A 20,641-nucleotide genomic window follows, 5' to 3' on the forward strand; every position below is an offset into this window, starting at 1 on the left:
AGATGGGCGTCCAGATCTTCGATGGACTTGTCCGCAGTGTGTGTTTACTGTAGTAACGTGACATTTTTAATTACTTAAATACTAAAAATAATAGGCGCTTAAAAATCGGCATAAACGTTAATCATTGATCCATCATTCACAACATTAAATTCGCGTGTTTTCCCAAATATCGTGTTATAAAGCTGCGTCTGGGCATTGTCATATGATTATTGAAAATTTTGTCTGTCGTAACCCTGCCAATTCTTGGGGTAAATTAATTTTCTGTAAAGTTTTCTTCATACTTTAACCTTGAACAAAAGAGTTTTCATTATTCTTTTCTTTTTTTGGTAATTTTATTAATTTTATTATTATTTAATTATTTTAATTTTTATAATTATTAGAAAGGTAATAACGATTGGCCAAAAACGTGAGCTATTGTTTCTTCTATTGCGTGAAGTCAAGTGCTACGATGATCGTAAATCTGTGTGACAAACAAAAAAAATTTTTTTTTCTCAGATTATAATTTTTTACTCACAGTTATGATAAAACATTAGAGAGAATAAATACGATATAAGGTCAAATGTCGAAGTCGAATGGTACAAAGTCTCCCAAAATGGATATGCAGGAGAATAAACAAATGTTTGTACGAAATAAAAATATGAAAACAGAAAATGTAGATTTTCCAAGGGGTGGTAGCGCCTCTGAATATTCTGTTAAAAATGGGAAGGAAAGAAATCACCAGGATGACCTTTTATTTAATGTAAGCACGTTATAATGTTTTTTGTCTTCTTGTCCTTTAGTTTCCTTGAGGAATAATTTGTTCTTTATTTGTTTTGTTAGATTTTTTTCTTTCTTATTAAATTTATTAAATTTTTGAGAATCTTCTTTTTAAATTAAATTAGCGTCAAAACAATAGATCATCGGATGAGGAGATAGAAAAACCCGTTAAAAAGAAGAGAAAATTAAAACCATCAAAACTAGCAAAAGATTCGGCTTCTAATTTTGATATTAATGATAATAAATTAAAAAATGAAAAAAGTTCAGTGGAATTATTATCAATTCATGTAAGTTTTCATTCCTTTAAATTAAAATGTCCTAATCATATGTAATATTAAATTCAATTCGTTTTTTTTAAAAAAAAAAGCATCTTAATGTTGGATCATATTTCTTGGGTCGAATTGTAAAAATAAATTCTATGAATTTAGTTGTATCTCTTCCATGTCAAATGATAGGATACGTTTCAATAAATGAAATTTCTCGACCTTTATCTAAAATAATTGCCAATATTGCGGATTCTGAAGAGGATGACGAAGATGAGAAAGAAAATGATGAAAACATATTACCAGAATTATCTTCGTTATTCAAAATAGGTCAATGGGTTCGATGTAAAGTTTCTCGTATTGAAACTCCAGATGATAAGAAAGCTACATCAAAACATTGGCGTGTTCATTTAACATTAGTTCCAGATGAAGTTAATTCTGATATAATATCTACTGATTTATCGAAAGGAATGGTATTTATAAATAAAAATATATATATATATATATATTCTTTCGTTCTAAATGTGCAAATCATACTTATTTATTTGTCTCATTAGGTTATATCAGCGTCTGTTGAAAGTGTTGAAGACCATGGATATATTCTTTCCATTGGGTTGGATGGTATAGATGGATTTTTGCATAATGAAGACGCGAAAAATTATATAAAGAGTTATAATAATGGTAATGAACTTACAGTTGGACAAGTCATTACCGTTAGTGTTATTAAAATATTAGATAATAAACGAACTGTTAAGGTTACGGCAAATCCGGAGATTGTTGCAAAAACGAAAATTTCTGATGCTGAAGTACACAACATTTGTTCGCTTCTCCCTGGAAATTTGGTTACATCAGTTGTGTCAGATATATGTTCTAATGGCATACGCGTAAAGATAATGGGACTTCTGGATGGAGTAATTGATTTATTTCACGCTAACCCAAAAATTATGACAAACCTCCAAGAGTTTCATGATAATTTTAAAGTTGGAAAAAAAATTCATGGAAGAATTATTTATGTTTCTTTTACAACTGAGGCTAAAAGAATAAGGTTATCTCTATTACCTCACGTTGTTGAATTGAAACAACATTGTTCAGATATTGACAATGAATTATCAATTGACGAGGCTCCTGTAGGAAAAATAATTGAAAATGTTACTGTTAAGAAAGTTGACGGTCGTAAAGGTGTTTTATTAGAAATAGAAAATTTGAATATTAATGGATATGTTAAAGTAAGTTTTACTAATTATGAAAATTTATGTTTTAATTCAGAGAAATTAACTTTGAATAATTATTTATTTATTTTTTTCAGTTTAAATCCGGATCAGATCCAAATCATAGTAATGAATTAACTCCAGGTTCAACTCATCGTGCTCGAGTGATTGGATTTGCAGCATTTGATAACCTTTTATTGTTATCAACAAAAAAATCTGTCCTTGAACAAAAATATTTTAGATTTGATGATGTTAATATCGGAGATGTTACTCAGGTATTTCGGTATTTCATAAAGTTTAATTAATTAGATAATAATTAATTTATATTGTTTATTCTCAAATATTATATAGTGTAAAATTGTGAATATTATAGAAAGTGGAATTTTGGTTTCATTATCTGATAATATAACTGCATTAGCACCTAATATACACCTTTCTGATACGTCATTAACTCATCCATCACAAAAATTCAAACTTGGAACTACACATAAGTGTCGAGTTCTTAATAAGGATCCGTCAAACAATTATATCTACGTCACCTTCCGTCCCATACTAATAAATTCAGATCTGCCAATTTTTAAATCATTTAATGATGTAAAAGTCGGAATTGTTACTCATGGGATTATATACGGCATAATAGGACAAGGTTGTAATGTATATTTCTTTTGCGGTATGAAGGCCTTTGTACCAATTAATCAATGTGGTATTGAAGGTATAAAAGATACAAAGCATCACTTCCATATTGGACAGATTGTAAAATGTAAGATCACGAAAATTGTCAATGATAAGGAATTAATTATGGGAAGTTTCCAGATTAATGATATGACGAATAGTGACCTAAGTGAGATTAATTGCGGTGATGTAAGTGATTTGTTCATAAAATTATATATATGTTTATGTTCTTATAATTCTTTCGTTTTACCTTGTTATCTTCTCGCTAATATGATTGTGTCTCTTTCTTTTAAATAATTTATTGATCAGATGAAAAAAGGAAAAATCTTACAAATTAAAAATGATGAAATAATATTATCTCTTATACCTTCACAAATCCGTGCACATCTTCCCATTTCTCATTTTACAGATCACATAACTCCTTCTCACTTATCACGCATTAAAGAACAATTACGAATTGATGAAGTTTTAAGTAATTTAATGGTTATTGCAAAAAATGAACAAAAGGGTTTTGTTAATGTGACAAAAAAACCTTTATTAATCGAAGCGAAAAAGAATGGCAAGCTCCCAGAAAATTTGGATGAAATTGAAGAAGGAAGCTTTGTTTGTGGGTATGTAAGAAGTGTTACGGATTATGCTGTTTTCGTAGGATTTTTAGGGGGATTTAGCGCTAGGGCTACAAGAGAAGTAAGTAAATGTAAGATGCTTTTTTTCTTTTATGATTATTTGCATGGGACTTCACAAAGTTACATTCTTTTTTCCCGTAAATAGAGACTAGCAGATCATTATATTGCCAGCCCAGTTGGAATTTTTCATGTTAATCAATCGGTTATCGGTTTGATAACGCGTATTGATAAAGAAACATCGAGATGTGAAATTTCATTAAAACCGTCAGTAGTTTCCAATAACAAATATTTACCTTTTATTAATAAAGGTAATTTTATTAAATCTTATTTTGAGGAACTTCTACATACAAACAAAAAATCGTTGAATCAGGAAGAAACGAAAGTGATGTTAGGGGAGCGTGTAAAGTGTGTGTTAAAGAAAAGATTATCATCTGAACAAGATGAGGATGATTTAGATATGGTTAATGATGATCATGGGGGTTGGAAAGTTGTGGTCATTCCGAATAATGAGAATTCCCATGAAAAGAAGATTAAAGGATTTATTAGTGAAGAGCAAGCTAATACTAATAACGATATTAAAGAAGGTGATCAAATAGAGGGAATCATTCTTGACATGGATATTAAAGGAAAGAATGTTGATTTGGGTATTAGACCTGAATTGTTTCCATCTTTCGAAAAAAATGGAAAACGTAAAAACAAGAATTCTACTGGTGATGGCGTTAGTGTAAGTATCATGTACATATTAGCATGTTTTAAACTTTATTTATGATTATTTTTTTAATTATTTTAGAGAAAAGAACTGAAAAAACTTTTAAATGAAAAAACATCGATCGATGCAATAATAGAACAAGTCAAAGAAGATTATATTATTGTATCATTACCAAAATATTCTAATACTATAGCATTCGCGGCTTCAAAAACCTTTAATAATCGTTCCCCTCCTTTTATAAAATATCAATTCGGGCAAACTATAAAAGTTCAAATAACTCACGTACCTCGCCATCGCAAGAAATCCAACAATAATTCAGAAGATAATTCATCCAATCATCACAAACATACTTTACAATATCGAGTTCTGGTAACTATTTTAACGGACAGAGATGACAAATTAATAATATCTGGAATCAAAACAATTGATGATTTTTCTGAAGGTCAAGTAATTAAAGGTACTATTTCAGGTGTGGAAAATTATGGAATATTTATAAAGATCAATAATAGTGTTGTAAGTGGATTATGTCATAAATCCAAAATATCCGATGATTTTGTTAATGAATTGAGCGACTTGTTTAAAATTGGAGATAAAGTCAAAGCGAAGATTTTAAATATTGACAAAGAGAAACAAAATGTTGGCTTTGTTATGAGGAAGAGTTATTTCGATAGTGATGATGATCAAATGGATACAGATGAAGATGGAATTGAACAAGAGGATTCAGAGGATGACCAAATGGAGGTAACGTAACATGAACAATATGATACCCTTTTGAGATTTATATTCTTACTATTTGATTCTTTTTTTTTATATTATAGATTGATGAAGATAAATCTAGATCAATAAATTTACAATGGGAAACTGATTCAGATGAACAAGATAGTGATAATGATGAAAGCGAAGAAAATATAACCCAGTCACAAAATGAACAGAATGATGACGCGCCACTATCTATTTCAAGTCCTTGGAAATGGAAAGAGAGTGACGATGATGACTCTAATAATAATCAAACTCAGGAAGAAACTCCACCAAGTTCTTCGGATCATGAATTAGAAAATGATCAAAAGAAAAAGCATAAGAAGAAAAAATCCAAACAGCCTGAAATCGAGGACAAAACTGGTGATTTAATGAAGCAAAAGCCCGAAGTTAGTGCTGATTACGAAAGATTATTATTAGGGTCACCAAATTCTTCATATTTATGGATCCAATATATGTCCCATTTATTGAATTTGTCAGAATTTGACAAAGCAAGAGAAATCGGTGAAAGGGCTTTAAAAACCATTAACTACAAAGAGGAACAGGAAAAGATGAATATATGGATCGCTCTAATGAATTTAGAGAATAATTATGGAAGTGACGAAACTATGGCTGGAGTTCTTAAAAGAGCTCTTCAAGCTTGTAATCAAAAGAAAATTTATATGACTCTTGTAGAGGTTTATGAAAAGTCGAATAAGTTTGAGGTAAAGAAAAAATTTTTTAGTTATACGTGTACCTTTTTTTTTTCAATTAATTTAATGTTATTAAATTTTTTTTTACAGCTTGCTGAACAAACTTACCATACGATAACTAAGAAATTTTCGCAAAGCTCTAAAGTTTGGTATAAGATGGGACTATTTTATATTCAACGTGGTAAGATTGAAGCATTTAGAAATTTATTACAAAAAAGCCTAAAGAGTTTACCAAAACGAAAACGTAAGTTATACTTTTTTTTAGATTAGGTTAATAAATTGGTGTCAATGATTTAAAATTTATCTTTATTGATTAGATATTAAGACAATTACTAAATTCGCTCGAATGGAATTCAAATATGGCGAGGCTGAAAGAGGACGGACTATATTTGAAGGGATGATGAATAACTATCCTAAAAGACTTGATTTATGGTCAATTTATATTGACATGGAAATTAAAGCTGGAGTCGATGATATTGTCAGGTAAATAAATTAATACCGTCTAATACTGCCCGAGTTATATAATCAGTCTTAATTCTGGTAGAATTAAGCTAATTTTGGCCACATAAGACACAAAATACCCCAGGTATTATTCGATTTTTTTTGAAAAAGACCCGGGTATTCTGTGTATTTTACGTATTTTATGCAGTATATATATGGCTATTCTTTTATCTTAAACAATATATATATCAAAACTACATGTATTTATTGAAAATCATTTTTTTTTTCAGACGTCTATTTCGACGTGTTGTAAACTTGAAGTTTTCAACCAGACAGATGAGATTTTTGTTTAAAAAATGGTTGAAATTCGAAATGGAACATGGTAATGATGAACAAATTGAAGAGGTCAAAGAAAAAGCTAAAACCATTGCTGAAAGCATGAATTGAAATTAAAATGTGTATTAAAAAAATAGGGTTGAGTATTGTATATATATATTTAACATAGAAAATGAAATCTTTTTATTGTATCATGTTAGTAAAGAACGTTAAAATCTAATATGATTCTTATATTTATGATTAGCAAAACCTATCGAAATGCACAAATCAAATAACTAATAGATTAAGGAAATTGAATAGCTTAGAAACTACAGATACAGATATTCTGCGTACATAGTAAATTAATTATTTGATTAAGATTGACATCAAGCCTAGCTCTTTTATATAGAAAACTTCATGGAAGACAATATTAGAGCTTAATTTAATAAATATATTTTAAATGTACAAAATTTTATTAGTCCTTTTTTAATATTTAAATTTATACAATGATTCCTATGATTAAAATGTTTATCCAAATTTGATCAGAAAACTATTCAAATTATATTACAACATACAGAATATTATGATTATATTGTTATATTGTAATATAATTATTATCCAAAACTTGTTTTCCTAATAATACTACTTCTTCAACTTGTTTCCATACGTCTCTTTGTGATATGATATTTTGATCATCATAAAATAATTTTGCTATATGAAAAATCTTTTTAATAACATTTTTATCAAACATATTTGATGATGGTGAAGTATTCGTTACAACAAAAAGACAAAATAAAAGGGTATTTCCTAGAAGAATTATCTGATTTTCGTTTGATTTATATTCGTAGGATTTTAATTTTGGTCCTAAATTTATTTTAAAAAAGATATACTTTAATAATGTTTCTTTAAATTTCAATTCATTAAAAAAAAAATAACCAACCAAGAATCTGTGAAATTTGTAATCCTATTTTTACGATTTTCCAAATTTCTTCCTCATTTCTTACAATAAATTTTTCCCTCTCAGATACAACAATGTTAAGCAATATTTGTAAAGGACCAAGTATGTCGCTGACTTCTGAATCAGAAATATTATTATAATCTTCTTTATTTGACCAGGATTTCATAAGACAATTTATTATTATTTGAGTTCCCCCATGCGCAATAAAAGCCTCACGTGGTTGATCAAGTGGTGTAAGATTTAAAAAGGCTGGTATCACGATTTTAACAAGATCAACCTCTATATTATCTTTCAAACTGAAAAGCGAAAAGATTAAATTACAAATTCTTAATTAACTATAATAAATAAACTAAGAATTCTAATAATTCGTACCAATATTGACATATTTCAATTAAAAATGGAATCGCTTGAGAGATTTCTTTTTCTAGTGAACTTTCTTCGGCAAACCAAGCTGAAAGAACACGAATACTAGCTAAAACGCTCTCATCCCTAATAATTTTTTCAATTGGAGTAGTTTCCTAATAAAAGCAGTTTATTTTAATAAAATTTTTAAATATAATACTCATTAATTATGTTGATGATTTAAATTACCTTTACGTTCACTAAATATTCAATAATATAACGGAATGTTTCAGTCATTGTTCCTTTTAACCGTAACAATAATTCTGGATCTAGATTTACCCCAGCTAATTCAATAGAAGTTTCTTGAGATTCCAATAAATTTTCAATTTCTGATAGGTATTCAATTGATCTTTCCAGAATAGTATAACAGGTAGGTAACATAACTTCATGTCGCTTATCAAGTTGAAATTCTTGTTTTTCATGTTGCTCAGCTAATTCATCTAGCATAAGACGAATTTCAACGCAAGATAATTGAACTACTAAACTAGCAAATTTAAATTCATCATTGACATTTTTTTCGGAAGACTTTGAAATTTGCTTTAAAGATAAATCAGTAGTCGGAGAAAATAACCACTTTAAACCAATGTGATTAAGCAACAACATAACAAGTGTAAGAGCTTTATCACGTTGCTCATTGTCTACGATAAAGTAATCCATAATTGGTTTATAAATTAAATTTAATTTTGAAAAGTAAAAGCTAAGTACAATAAATTTTACCAAGTTTGCTACTTAATATTTCTTTTAATCCGAATCTGATATTTTGTGTCCACTCATCTAATTTTGTTTTATTACTAAGTAAAACAATTTGAGAAAACTACACAATGTTCAATAAATTCAAATTATTAATAAATGAAAAATATTTGAAATAATTCTTTGAAAACTAAAAATTGCAAATACCTGATCTGTCATGTATGAAAATATTTTGACAAAAAAATCTAAAAGATCAAATTTGAATTTTTCTTGATTTGTTCGGAAAGTTAAAGATAAATTGTTAAGAATTGTAAATGTATATTCCTGAAGAGATACTACATCTGATACAAATTGACCAGTAGAAGTCAATGTTATTAGACTATTTGTGAGGTAAGAGACAGCTTGTAACGCTAAATATCTTACTTCATCTGCATAAATAAAAGTAAAATTATGAAGTGTAAAATTATAATTTTATATAATTCACATAAAAATCTATTACAATACCATTCGTTGTAGCAGTTATACATAGTATTATCCTTGAAATAACATTTTTGTCAATAAGATGATCTATGGCTTGATTTGCAGAAGATAATCTAATAAATATCTTCAAAATATCTTTTGTTAATTCTTCGTTCTCTCTGAATAAAGTATAATTAGTAAGTGAATTATATAAATTAATATAATAAATAACTTATATGACATACTCTGGAGATAACAAAGTTGATAAAGTTGGTATTCGTGCGTGAATTTGCCGTTTTGATAAAAGTTCATCAATAGCGCAAAAACAAGATATTATATTAACAGCAATCGTTTTCAATGTATTATCGGGTAATTCACTGTCAGATGAATTGCCTATTATAAGATATTAAAGAAATATCAGTTTAACAAACCTAATTCAAAATAAATTGTTGTAATTATGTACTTGTTCTCATGAGACGCTCCAAAAATGTAAAATCCATAGCTCCAAAAACAAGTTTAACGGTTTCCTGATCTTGTTGTAATAAACGAGGAAGGAGCATAAGCGCAACAAACTTTGCATCATCGGAAGATTCGGGACTTAATAAATCCAGACATCGAGTAATTTCATTCTGAGGTTCTGTTTCAGAAGCCATTATTAGTTACATAACAAGATAGATAATTATTTGAAAATCTGAATCTTAAAAAAAATAATTCATGTGTGACAAAAGATCACCTTGCACACCCACTTTATATACTGTAGATCAACTTTATTACATGCGCAGTTAAATTTGTCAAATTCTTTGATTGTCAATAATCATTTGTATTTATAGTGCATTAAATTATTATAACTATTTACAAATAATTAAATTACACTAATTTTTACAATTATTAAAATATTTAAGATGAAATTATCATCCAAATAAATATAAATCAATTAAATTAAATAAATATTTATTTTGTTGTTTTTTTAGAACTTTTTCTCTTTTCCTTAGTAACTACTTTATCGTCACTAATTTCAACTTCATTACTCTTTGGTTTTTTCTTTTTGGATTTTTCTCTCTTTTTTTCATCATTATTTTCTTCTTTAGTATTAGAACTATTCGTTTTCTTTTTCTTTTTCTTTTTTGGTATTACCGTTTCATTAGTTGATTGTTCTTTTGTTCTAATATAAGCATCTAATAATGATTCCTCTGTATTTTGTTGTGAATTATCATTATTTAACCCTCCCCATGGAGAGGAAGATATTGGTCCCTCACTAAATAATTTAGGATTATGAAGGTGAAACTTTTGATGTGTTGGCTGAAAACAAACAAAGAATTAGAAATTTTTTTTCAATTAACTTATTAGATTAAAATCGTATATTAACCTGATAATCCGATGAAGAATTTCTCAATTCATAATCTTTACGTGATTGAGTTATTGTTGATTGTTGATGTTGATTAGAATCTTTTTCCAACCAAGGATTATCTTGTCCTTCACCAATCTCTTCATATGCACTTGGAGTTCCGAAAGCTATAGGAGTATAATCTCCTATGTCAAAAGAAGGGTCTATAAAGTTATCATGGCCCTGTGATGAATTTGATACTACCGTGTTATCAGAATAAGGATCATTAATCATTGATAAAACATCATCTGAATATTTTGATGGTTCAAAATTATTCTCATCTCTTAATACTTGACTTAATCGTGATTTCTCAACAAATGATGCTGCATTCGAAGGTCTACGATCCAATAAATTCATCTGCTTTGCACCTGTTATTAAATCATCATCGCTACTATCATCAATATTTCCGGCAGAAGCAGTATTATTCTGACGAAGTTTCCAAACATCATTCAAATCACTATTGAATTTGACTGATTGACGAACATTATTGTGATCGTGGTCATCTTCTATATCATTTACTACATTCCCAGCAAGATCTTCATCAGCAGCAACCATTGGGTTTGATGAATCTTGATCATCTTGCTCTTCAACTTTAGGTGGGTGAGCAGGAGGTAAAACTAAACTTGGATCAGGTGCATCATCAAAGAAATCATCCTCAAGTTCTCCCGCGTCAAATTCATCAATTATAGTTATATCGGGTGTAACTGCTTTAGGTCTTTTTGATATAGTATGTTGATCTAAATTTAATGCCGGCGGTGTTGATGATGTGGATTTCACTTCTTCATCCACTGTTAATATTGAAATAATTATAGTAATACATAAATATATACGTCGAATAAATATCTTTAAATATAAATGAGTGATATTTCTCACCAGATTCACCAGATTCTTGTTGAGATAAAACACGAAATTCTTTGTCCCATAAATCTTTCAAAGCAGATTTTTCCAGCTCTAATCTATCTTGTTCTTGTTCTTGTTCTACCTCTACTAATAAAATAATAATAATAATTTTTTTACAAAAAGAAACATATTAAAATATTTGAAAAAAAAAAAATTTATAAAATATAATATACGTTTAGGATCCTGAATATCATTTGTTATACTATGTTGCTTTCGAGCAGAGGCAGAAATATGTTCACTATCATCAAGTGTATCTAAAAGTGTAACTAGCTCTTTTGTCTTTAATTCCAATTGTTGACGGAGTATATCCTTTTGCAATTGTAAGAAAGGGATGCCCAAATATTTATATATATATTCCAATCCAAATCCAGTAAGCATACTTGTTTCAACATAACGAATCATGTTTGCTGGAGGGTACTCAGTTACTCTAAGCCTATTACAATCAGCTATAGACTGATAAATTTGTGATCTTGTAATCGACCGCTGCGAACTTTATGTGCAAACCATTTAAAATAAATAAATTAATAATATAACAAAAAGATAACTTTAAAATATAATATATACTCAACCTTAAATCACCAAAATTACCCTATAATAAATAATCAAAAAATTAGATCTATGTAATAAAATAATAAAAATAATAACTTATTTAACATACCAAAAGTAATATAGACATATGCTCTGGAATTACTTTTAATTCTTTAATAGCATAATCAAATGTCCAACTCTTTGTTATATCAAACATTAAGATTACACCATGTGTATTTCGATATACATTGATTGTTGCAGCATCTAGTGCAATTTGATCCGGTGATAATTCTGTTGTTAATCGTGCAGGTGAAGTTGGTGTTACTGGACCTTGATTATTATCTATTTTAAGACCCGTGCCATCTGATAGATTAGGTCTTCTATTTATAGGTGTTGGATTGATTCCTTTATCAACTACATCCCAAATCTCTACTTTGATGATATCATTTGCTTGATTATATTTCCATTGTATATTTGCAACTTCAATTTGTGGCGTTGTTACATATTCTTCTTTAAATGGACCTCCTTGTAATCGATTAACTAAATTTGCAAGTTTTTATCAGAAATTAAATGTAGATAAAAGGTAAATCAATAAATAAATAATTTACACAAAGTTGATTTTCCGGTTCGAATATCACCACGTATTATAATTTTCACTAAAAAAAAATGATGAATTAATAAAATAAAAATATGTAATGTACAAAAATACACTTCAATTACTTACTGTTATATTGGACACCTTTTTGAAATTTCCCTTGCATAGGTTTAAAAGTATTTTGAGGTAGAGAAGTATCTTGTAAATCTTCTTTTGCTTGTTCGTTACCCTATAAATTAAAATATCAATAAAAAAAATAATATTGATTGAAATTATAAAGTACATAAAACGAACCATTTCGTAAATGTTTAATTAAATTAAATAAATCTTTAGTTCGCAACTTAATTGATGGGAAAATTTATTTTTTTTAACCACATAGTCACGTGTGGTCAAATGGACTCACGCTCACACTAACTTTAACCGATCACGTTTATAGTGGAGGAGATGCTGGTACATAACTGGTTAATTATTAAATTGCGTTCCACAGGAACAGGATCACCTTTGTGTGAATGTTGCGAATGCGAATAAATAAAAGACACGTTTACAACTAAGCTAGAATTTAACCTAACAAGAAGTGAAAATTTTTTTGACAATTATAAGTGTAAAATTCGTATAACCTTTATATTGACGTATTTGGATAGTTAAAATTATTAATTAAGATTATTATTATTTATGCATATATAGATATGATTTGGGAATATATATATATATATTTATAAATAATCGGCATTTTTTTTCTTAAAATTTATAAAATTTTTTATTAGTAAAAAAAAAAATGGGTAAATAGGCTAAAGGTTAACTCTATTTATTAAATAAATAATGCTAATTTATTAATAATTTTTCTATGATTTATTAGCTCAAACTTTTAATGATTTTTTTGCAGGTAATTTTATACTTCAAAAATAAATTTATTTATTTATTTATTTATTTTTTTTTTAAAAAAAAAAATTAAATTAAATTAAATTAAATTAATGTAATAGGATATATTAGTGGGGTGGCAGGATTACTTGTTGGAAGCCCTTTAGATGTCTTAAAAGTGCGACTTCAAACTACGTCAACCATGAATAGTCGCACACCAATACCATCATCTATGAGAACTTTGATTGAAATGAAACGAGCTGAAGGCGTAAATATTTATTTAAAAGAAAAACTAATAAAACATTAAAATTTCTTTATACTCTTAATATATACCACAAGTTTATCATTTAATTTTTATAGTTAAGTTCATTATTTAAAGGTGTAGGTTCACCAATCATAGGGCTTGCATTTTTGAATTCGATATTATTTGCTTCATATGGAGGAATTATGAGAGCATTTGAAGAATACGGTTTCAAATCGTCACCTAATCCGACATTATCCCAAGTATATATTGCAGGATTTGGCGCTGGTGTTGCTTGTTTCTTAGCAAGTACACCAACCGAATTGGTTAAATGCAGAGCTCAAGTTTATCCGAATTCTTCCACTTGGAGCATTTTCAAATCAATTTTATTTACTCACGGAATTGGAGGTAAATAATTCGTAAAATTCGAATACTTTTTATTTTTAGTCAAAATCAATTAATAAAGATTTACTTTAATTAGGATTTTATCAGGGAGGGCTTATAACAATTATTCGGGATGCGCCTGGATATGGTGTTTATTTTTGGTACGTACAGTATGAATAAACATGATGTAATTATAGAATATTCGGGTAACAAAATAAATAATTAATTAATTATTAATCATAAGGGCATACGAAGGATTAAAAAGAGTATTAGGAGTAACTATAGATAATTCTGGTGGAAATGTCTCAAAATTATTATTTGCTGGTGGAATGGCAGGACTTTTATCTTGGGGTAGTATTTATCCATTAGGTATGTACTTTAAGATTATTAGAATTTCTGAAACAAAAAAAAGATTGTTCTTTATGGAGATACTAAATTGAGGGTAGGAACGACGTTAAACAAAATTTCAAATTAATTAATTAACTTCTATAAACGCGTTTTGTATTGTGTTATTGTGTGTTATATATAGATGTTATAAAATCCCGATTACAGACACAATATTCGTCATCAATTAATCCACATACGGAAGAGACTCCTCTTGTACAGCGTAAGGTAACTGTATCACCTACAGTAACATTAACTAGACAAAATGGACCTTATTATAAGGGTATTGTTGATTGTGCCATAAAATCTTATCAAGCCGAAGGAATCTCCGTGTTTTTTCGAGGAATAATACCTACACTCATTCGTGCTTGGCCTGTTAATGCTGTTACTTTTTATGTTTATGAAATAATGATTAATTGGTTAAACAGTTTACAACATTCAAATTAATTTGCTCATTATTTATTTACCGTTTTAAGATCATAAACAAAATTCACGTGGCGCAGTTTTTTTTTAATTCTTTCCTATTCTTTAGAAACAAAAAAAATAAAAATAAAAATAATGTACGATAAATTAAGTTATTTTATTAAAGATGAATAAAACATCATTTTTTAGTAAAGAATCCATACAATATAAAAATATATATAAATAGATGGAATTCTTGAAAAGAATTCGGAAGAAAAAACATATAAATAGATAATTTAACCGAAACCATTGTTATAATAAATAGTTTAGACATAAATTAAATAAATATTTTGGTATTTTAGTTCGAAAAATATTTTCGGAAAAATCAACCGTCAACAATACACATAATTATCAACCTGCATAAAATATTGGTTTATTTTAATTTGTAAGCAATGTTTCCTTACACACCATAGTAGGTCCTATATATATATATATATAATCTGTCTCATTTCCACAAACCACAAAACCATTTTTTTTTCAAAAAAAAATATTATTTCTCCCAACCGGAAAATAACACTCCCTCAAAAAAAAAAAAAATAATATTTTGATTATCATATGACAATCTAATATCATTCATTTGTTCATTCATTTAACTTTTTTTAGCCATATATTACTTAATTAATCTCACAAAAAAAAAAGGATTTTCGTTTATACTTTCATTTTTTTAATGTCTATGTCTACGGATTTTACAACGATTTTATTACGAGATTTCAACAACCTTCTTGAGGAAGGTGTTGACCATAATGTCATCATTCAAGCTGGTGAAGAACCAAATACAAAATCATTTCGAGCTCATTCTGGAATTCTTCGGGCTAGGTGTCCTTATTTTCGCACGGCATTATCTGAAACATGGGTTAAGCCACAAGAGGATGGTGTAATAATATTTAAAAAGCCAAACATTTCCGCCGAAATTTTTGATATTATCCTCAAGTAAGGTTAAAAATCATCTTCAAATTTATAATATATATATATATTTTTTCAAATTTAATAATTTATAAAAAAAAAAATAATAATTATTAAATTTTTTAAGGTATATTTACACAGGTAAAATAGCGCTGGATAAACAAGATGGAACAGGAATTCTTAGATTATTGATGGCAGCAGATGAATTGATTTTACATGATTTATTTGGATTCATTCAACAACATCTCATAGAATATAAAGCAGAATGGATGCAAGAAAATTTTGATTTGGTTCGTCGAACTGTATTTCAAAATGATCGACTAAAAAAACTTCAAGATTATTGTGTGGAGAGAATTTGTAAAGAACCAACTTTACTATTCAGTTCAAAGGATTACCTTTCAGTCAATTTAACTGTATTATTAAGAGTTTTTCAAAGAGATGATTTACAATTAGATGAAATTGAAGTTTGGGATTATTTAATACAATGGGGAACAACTCAAACTTGTGCTTCAACTGAAACACCAGATTTAATCTTAGAAGATATTTCAAAATGGTCAAAAGAACACGTAAAGGCTTTACAATCTACGATACAACAATGTATTCCTTTAATTAGAATTTTTCAAATTTCATCAAAAGATTTTTTTAATAAGATAGTACCATATAAAGGTATTCTACCTAAATCACTTTATAAAGACGTTATGAAATATCACATGGTTCCGGATTGTCCAAGGCCTCCATCTTTAATGCCACCAAGAAGAGGTGGGTTTGAATCAATTTTAATAAGAGCGAAACATGCCGCTTTAATTTCAAGTTGGATCGATAGAAATGACATTAATGTATTTTATAATTCTACAAATATTCCTTACGAATATAGTAACATTCCTTATGAATTCAAATTACTTGTAAGAGGAAGTCGAGATGGATTCTCTCCTGCTGCATTTCATGCAAAATGTGATTTACAAGGCCCAACTGTTTTAGTTTTAAAAATTCATGGAACAGGACAATTAATTGGAGGTTATAACCCAATTTCTTGGGATTCAACAAATAAATGGGGAACTACTAAAGATAGTTTCCTTTTTTCTTTAGGAGATGGAGAGGATTTAAAAAATGTTGTATTTAGTAGAGTTCAAGAACATTCAAGAGCAGTTTTATGTTCTCAAGCAATAGGTCCATGTTTTGGAAGTGGTGATTTAGTTATGGGTGGAACTCACGCTAATTTTAATTTAGAGTTGGGTTGTTCATGCAAAAGACAATCTTATGAAAGACATTTAATTATAAATCATGATAGATTTTCCGTTGTTGAATATGAAATATTTAAAGTTACACCCAAATTAGGGGTTAGAAATAGTCAAGTTTTTAATAATAATAATATTTCAAGGACGAGTGGAAGATTTTCTCTTTTATTATCTCACAATCATTATTTCACTCCTAATAATCAACAACCACATTATAATTGAGATCATCTTACAATGTATTAAATAGAAAAATAATAGACGTTTTTGATTAGTTTAATTGTTATTTATTAAAAAAAGCAAGTAAAATAAATAAATAAATAAAAATTTCAATGTATAAGCATTTTAATTGCACGAAGATCGCACTAAATTTAATAAACCACATGATCAATAAACATTATGCGTATATGCGCACCATATTTTTTAATTTCATCATGAACCCCATTCTCAAATATAACTTGGAAATTGATTTTCGTTCTGATCGAATAGTAGTTGTTCCCCTTTTCTATGGAAAATTCTCCATTTTAAAATCTAGTTTTAAGTTCAATTGACCCTTGAAATTTTCAAGGGTACATACTGCCTTTGGTAGATCCGGATCGGGAATTTAGGATAATCAGTGATATTCAGTTCATCTTTTGAATAATTTCTTTGAATACCAATTAAAAGATTACCAGTGTTAATTAATAATCAATAAAGAAATAAAAGTTTCAAATGCCATGTCAAAATTAACAAATAGAAATTAAAAGTATGAACTACTTTTATTAAAGAGATTAACAAAGATGGTTTCTCTACGGTGTATTTAGCAATTGTGGAAGGATGTTCTAAAAAATATATCTTAAAAAGGATTGAAAGTTTGAAAAATTATCTAATTTGATTTAAATTATCAAATCTTAAAACATTATACAATAGTAATTTACTAATTAAGTTTATAATTTTTTGAATTAAATATTTGACGATTTTTTATTTTAATATCCACCCATCCAATAAGAAGATAGATTTAAAAGACTATTTAAAATTTTATTAAAAAAAAAAATGATATTATAGGCTAAAAATTTCTACTATTAGCTAAAATAAGAGAAGATATTAAGTTCTAATTTCGGCATATTATCAAAAAAGTTTTAATAAAATATTTTATTTATTCGATATACTCACAAAAAAGGTTATCGGGGAAGATATTATTTTTTTCTAATCTTACTTTAATTAGAAGAAGCATTATCCAGAATCTATGAGTTGTGAGAGAGTGGATCTAAAATATATTAGTTGATTCATATCTTTGCATCTTACGGTAAATGCAATAAAATGTAGTTTGTTAATTATCTTTATCTATTATAACCTAAATTCATAAAAAATGACTTACTTAATTAAGTATTCAAAACTAATCAATGTAAACTTACAAATTACGCCAGGGTTTTAGTTGCGATACGTTATAAAGAATAGGATTGAAGAATATTCGGGATTAACGCGCAAAAAAATTTATAATATCGAAAAGGAAATTAGTATCAGTGTCTAAGCCATAATAATATCAGGTATAAAATAATCGCGTTTTTCTTTTACTTTTCTTTTTTTGCGCAATTTTTTGTTTTGCCGAATTAGCATGTGGCTTAGCCTTTTCTCATAAGAAAATCATAAGCTAAAAATGCATTTAGACTATTTAGACTAATTTAACAAACTATTTTGTCATTATTACAACAAAAGCCCCTTAAGCCTAAACATTTATTTTATACATAAATACACGCATTTTAAAAAATTTCTTTCAAAATTTACGCGAATGAGATAAATTTTCTCGTTCCTTTTTTCTTCGCTCCCAAATAATTTAAAATATTAATTTATTGTATATATAATTTATTGTATATAATTTATTGTATATAATTAACCCAACCCTATTTATCTTATTATTATATTTTATAATATCTAATTTACAAAGGAAAAAAAAAGTAATTATATTTTATCAGTGTGGATGTTTTTTTTAAAAGAAAAAAAAAGGAAAAAATACAATAAAAATACACGTGTATAAAGTTAAATTACATGACGCAAAAAGTCCGAAATTTTCACAGGTTTATCTTTTAAATAAGCACCAACTAGATGACAATCATAACCCAAATAATGAGTCCACCAACGAACGTATAATGTTTCAAGAGGAGCAGTAGTATTTTGTAAAAACAACTGCATTGGAGTATCACCTATATATATCCAAATATTAAGATGACGTAGTGTGACGGGCATAAGACCACCTAAATCTTTCCAAAGAGCTTCATCATCCCATGAAATACGATCCATTCGAAATATACTTAGACTTTTTAATTTACATTCAGAGGAAGTTAATATATCGATTAAATGACTTATTTGTACTTTAGCTATAGGAACTCCTAATCTGATGATTTTGGGACAATTTTGAGCTACAGCTTCAATAATTGTGGGTGTTATTATATGAAGTTGTTGATTATCCACAGGTTTATAATAAACTTCTTCTAAATGAGTTGGGTTATTTTGTATTAAAGAAACTACAACACTATCCCAATTGTAAGTAGATTCTACAATATGTATTTTACGAAGTGATGGAAATGTTGCACATATTAATGGTGCAAGAATTTCATCTGTAGCAAACGAACAATTTTTGATTATTAATTCTTCTAAATTTACACAAGTTGCTAAACCTTCTAAAGTTGACCTCATTATTGAAGATGATGCCGTTGATGTTGTCGATGATGTTGAAGGCGGGCTTGAAATAAAATGAACATATATAATTTCAACGGAAGTTAGAGAATTCGCTTGAGATCCTAATGAAGCAAGTGTTAATGCAGGATAAGTAGAATATCCAAATAATTTTATATGTCTTAAATTATTTTGAATACTAATTAAAGATGCTAAATTTTGCTCATCTTCAGGATGTGGAGCTTGATTAAAAGAATAATCTACAACTTCTAGAGTTTCAATATTTTTTGCATATTTTGATAAATATCCGAAAATTGACCAATCAGTTATATAATGAATAGATAACCTTTTTAATTTAGCAAGATATGTGTCAATGCCAGCAGAATAAAGTAATAAGGGATATGCTTTCCAAATTTCCTTATTACCCCAATCAAGTGAAAGGGATCGAATACTAGAACGCCGACTAAAAAATAATGTACAAAGTGTTCTATATACCAGTAAACTAGGTTCCGCATTGAATGGATTATGCCTAAAGTAAGAAAAAAAAAATTTAAATAAAAATGTGTAAATAAAAGAAAAAAAGAAAAAAAAAGAAAATAATAATTTTAAACAAATTTGTTTTTTTTATATATATATGTACCGTTTCGGGGAAACAGAATATTTTGTTTGAGTACGATCCGTCCATCTTTGAACTATGCTAAAAAGATTTCCCATACTAAGATGACGCAAAAAGGATACATAGTCAAATGCTGGTACTCGTCTACGATTAGGAACTCCAATAATATCATTATCAATAAGATAATTTTTCTCAGGTTCAGTAAGACAAGTTAAATAAACATCTATTATGGTTGACGGTGTTAAATCAAGAAAAGGTTGTGCCCATAATGAAGGAACTGAATTTTCACACCAAGCTCTATTAACTAAAACACAGGATTGTAATGTTTTATAATCATCTTCTAGATGAGAAAATATTTCAATAAGTACATCCGTAGGAAGTATTAATTTGCGTTTTTGTTTTCGAAATGTTGAAGAATTTGTATGAGATTGTTGGTCATTGTTGCATAAATCTAGTACACCTTTGCCTTTAAATAAACTAGACAAATTTCCCTTTAATGCATGCAAACGACGACCCATTTTTAATCTGATTCATCTGCTTGCTCTTTAATTAAAG

At 28.0% G+C, this 20,641-nt stretch overlaps 6 protein-coding genes across 6 annotated transcripts; 3 read left to right on the forward strand and 3 right to left on the reverse strand.

Moving 5' to 3' along the window:
• The first annotated feature begins 493 nt into the window (after window positions 1-493).
• On the forward strand, window positions 494-6,905 carry OCT59_006440 (uncharacterized protein). The gene is made up of 13 exons (XM_025327920.2): window positions 494-739; window positions 882-1,043; window positions 1,124-1,492; window positions 1,577-2,245; window positions 2,326-2,502; window positions 2,579-3,088; window positions 3,209-3,586; window positions 3,671-4,249; window positions 4,316-4,975; window positions 5,053-5,694; window positions 5,773-5,926; window positions 6,000-6,165; window positions 6,414-6,905. Exons 1-13 carry the CDS (start codon window positions 560-562, stop codon window positions 6,568-6,570), a joined length of 4,803 nt encoding a protein of 1,600 aa, XP_025168900.2. The 5' UTR covers window positions 494-559; the 3' UTR covers window positions 6,571-6,905.
• Window positions 6,878-9,600, reverse strand: OCT59_006441 (uncharacterized protein; the record flags this gene model as incomplete). The annotated part of the gene is made up of 9 exons (XM_025321448.2): window positions 6,878-7,302; window positions 7,379-7,692; window positions 7,769-7,914; window positions 7,988-8,436; window positions 8,516-8,612; window positions 8,696-8,916; window positions 8,993-9,126; window positions 9,193-9,340; window positions 9,411-9,600. 9 exons carry the CDS (start codon window positions 9,598-9,600, stop codon window positions 7,034-7,036), a joined length of 1,968 nt encoding a protein of 655 aa, XP_025168899.1. The 3' UTR covers window positions 6,878-7,033.
• A 298-nt stretch (window positions 9,601-9,898) lies between these two features.
• Window positions 9,899-12,651, reverse strand: OCT59_006442 (uncharacterized protein; the record flags this gene model as incomplete). Its single annotated transcript, XM_066141264.1, has 9 exons — window positions 9,899-10,246; window positions 10,314-11,119; window positions 11,205-11,318; window positions 11,405-11,721; window positions 11,801-11,820; window positions 11,890-12,299; window positions 12,368-12,415; window positions 12,484-12,583; window positions 12,649-12,651. 9 exons carry the CDS (start codon window positions 12,649-12,651, stop codon window positions 9,899-9,901), a joined length of 2,166 nt encoding a protein of 721 aa, XP_065998071.1.
• Window positions 12,652-13,129: 478 nt separating this feature from the next.
• Window positions 13,130-14,668, forward strand: OCT59_006443 (uncharacterized protein; the record flags this gene model as incomplete). Its single annotated transcript, XM_025321447.2, has 7 exons — window positions 13,130-13,133; window positions 13,211-13,237; window positions 13,335-13,480; window positions 13,573-13,861; window positions 13,935-13,998; window positions 14,082-14,206; window positions 14,367-14,668. 7 exons carry the CDS (start codon window positions 13,130-13,132, stop codon window positions 14,666-14,668), a joined length of 957 nt encoding a protein of 318 aa, XP_025168896.2.
• A 688-nt stretch (window positions 14,669-15,356) lies between these two features.
• OCT59_006444 (uncharacterized protein) lies at window positions 15,357-17,146 on the forward strand (the record flags this gene model as incomplete). The annotated part of the gene is made up of 3 exons (XM_066141266.1): window positions 15,357-15,613; window positions 15,714-16,152; window positions 16,237-17,146. 3 exons carry the CDS (start codon window positions 15,357-15,359, stop codon window positions 17,041-17,043), a joined length of 1,503 nt encoding a protein of 500 aa, XP_065998072.1. The 3' UTR covers window positions 17,044-17,146.
• Window positions 17,147-18,834: 1,688 nt separating this feature from the next.
• On the reverse strand, window positions 18,835-20,604 carry OCT59_006445 (uncharacterized protein; the record flags this gene model as incomplete). Its single annotated transcript, XM_025321446.2, has 2 exons — window positions 18,835-19,999; window positions 20,111-20,604. The coding sequence occupies 2 exons, from the start codon at window positions 20,602-20,604 to the stop codon at window positions 18,835-18,837; spliced, it is 1,659 nt and encodes a 552-aa protein (XP_025168894.2).
• Between the last annotated feature and the right edge of the window lie 37 nt (window positions 20,605-20,641).

The sequence above is a fragment of the Rhizophagus irregularis genome, chromosome 14 (genome assembly GCF_026210795.1).
Source record: "Rhizophagus irregularis chromosome 14, complete sequence".
In the NCBI taxonomy this organism is placed as follows: Eukaryota; Fungi; Glomeromycota; class Glomeromycetes; order Glomerales; family Glomeraceae; genus Rhizophagus; species Rhizophagus irregularis.

What these genes read in the sequence shown, in the direction of transcription:
- OCT59_006440 (XM_025327920.2), top strand. Translation starts at nt 560, where the DNA reads ATGTCGAAGTCGAATGGTACAAAGTCTCCCAAAATGGATATGCAGGAG. An exon ending in GTGAGATTAATTGCGGTGAT is followed by an intron (nt 3,089 to 3,208) that starts GTAAGTGATTTG and finishes TTTATTGATCAG; the next exon opens with ATGAAAAAAGGAAAAATCTT. An exon ending in CAGAGGATGACCAAATGGAG is followed by an intron (nt 4,976 to 5,052) that starts GTAACGTAACAT and finishes TTTATATTATAG; the next exon opens with ATTGATGAAGATAAATCTAG.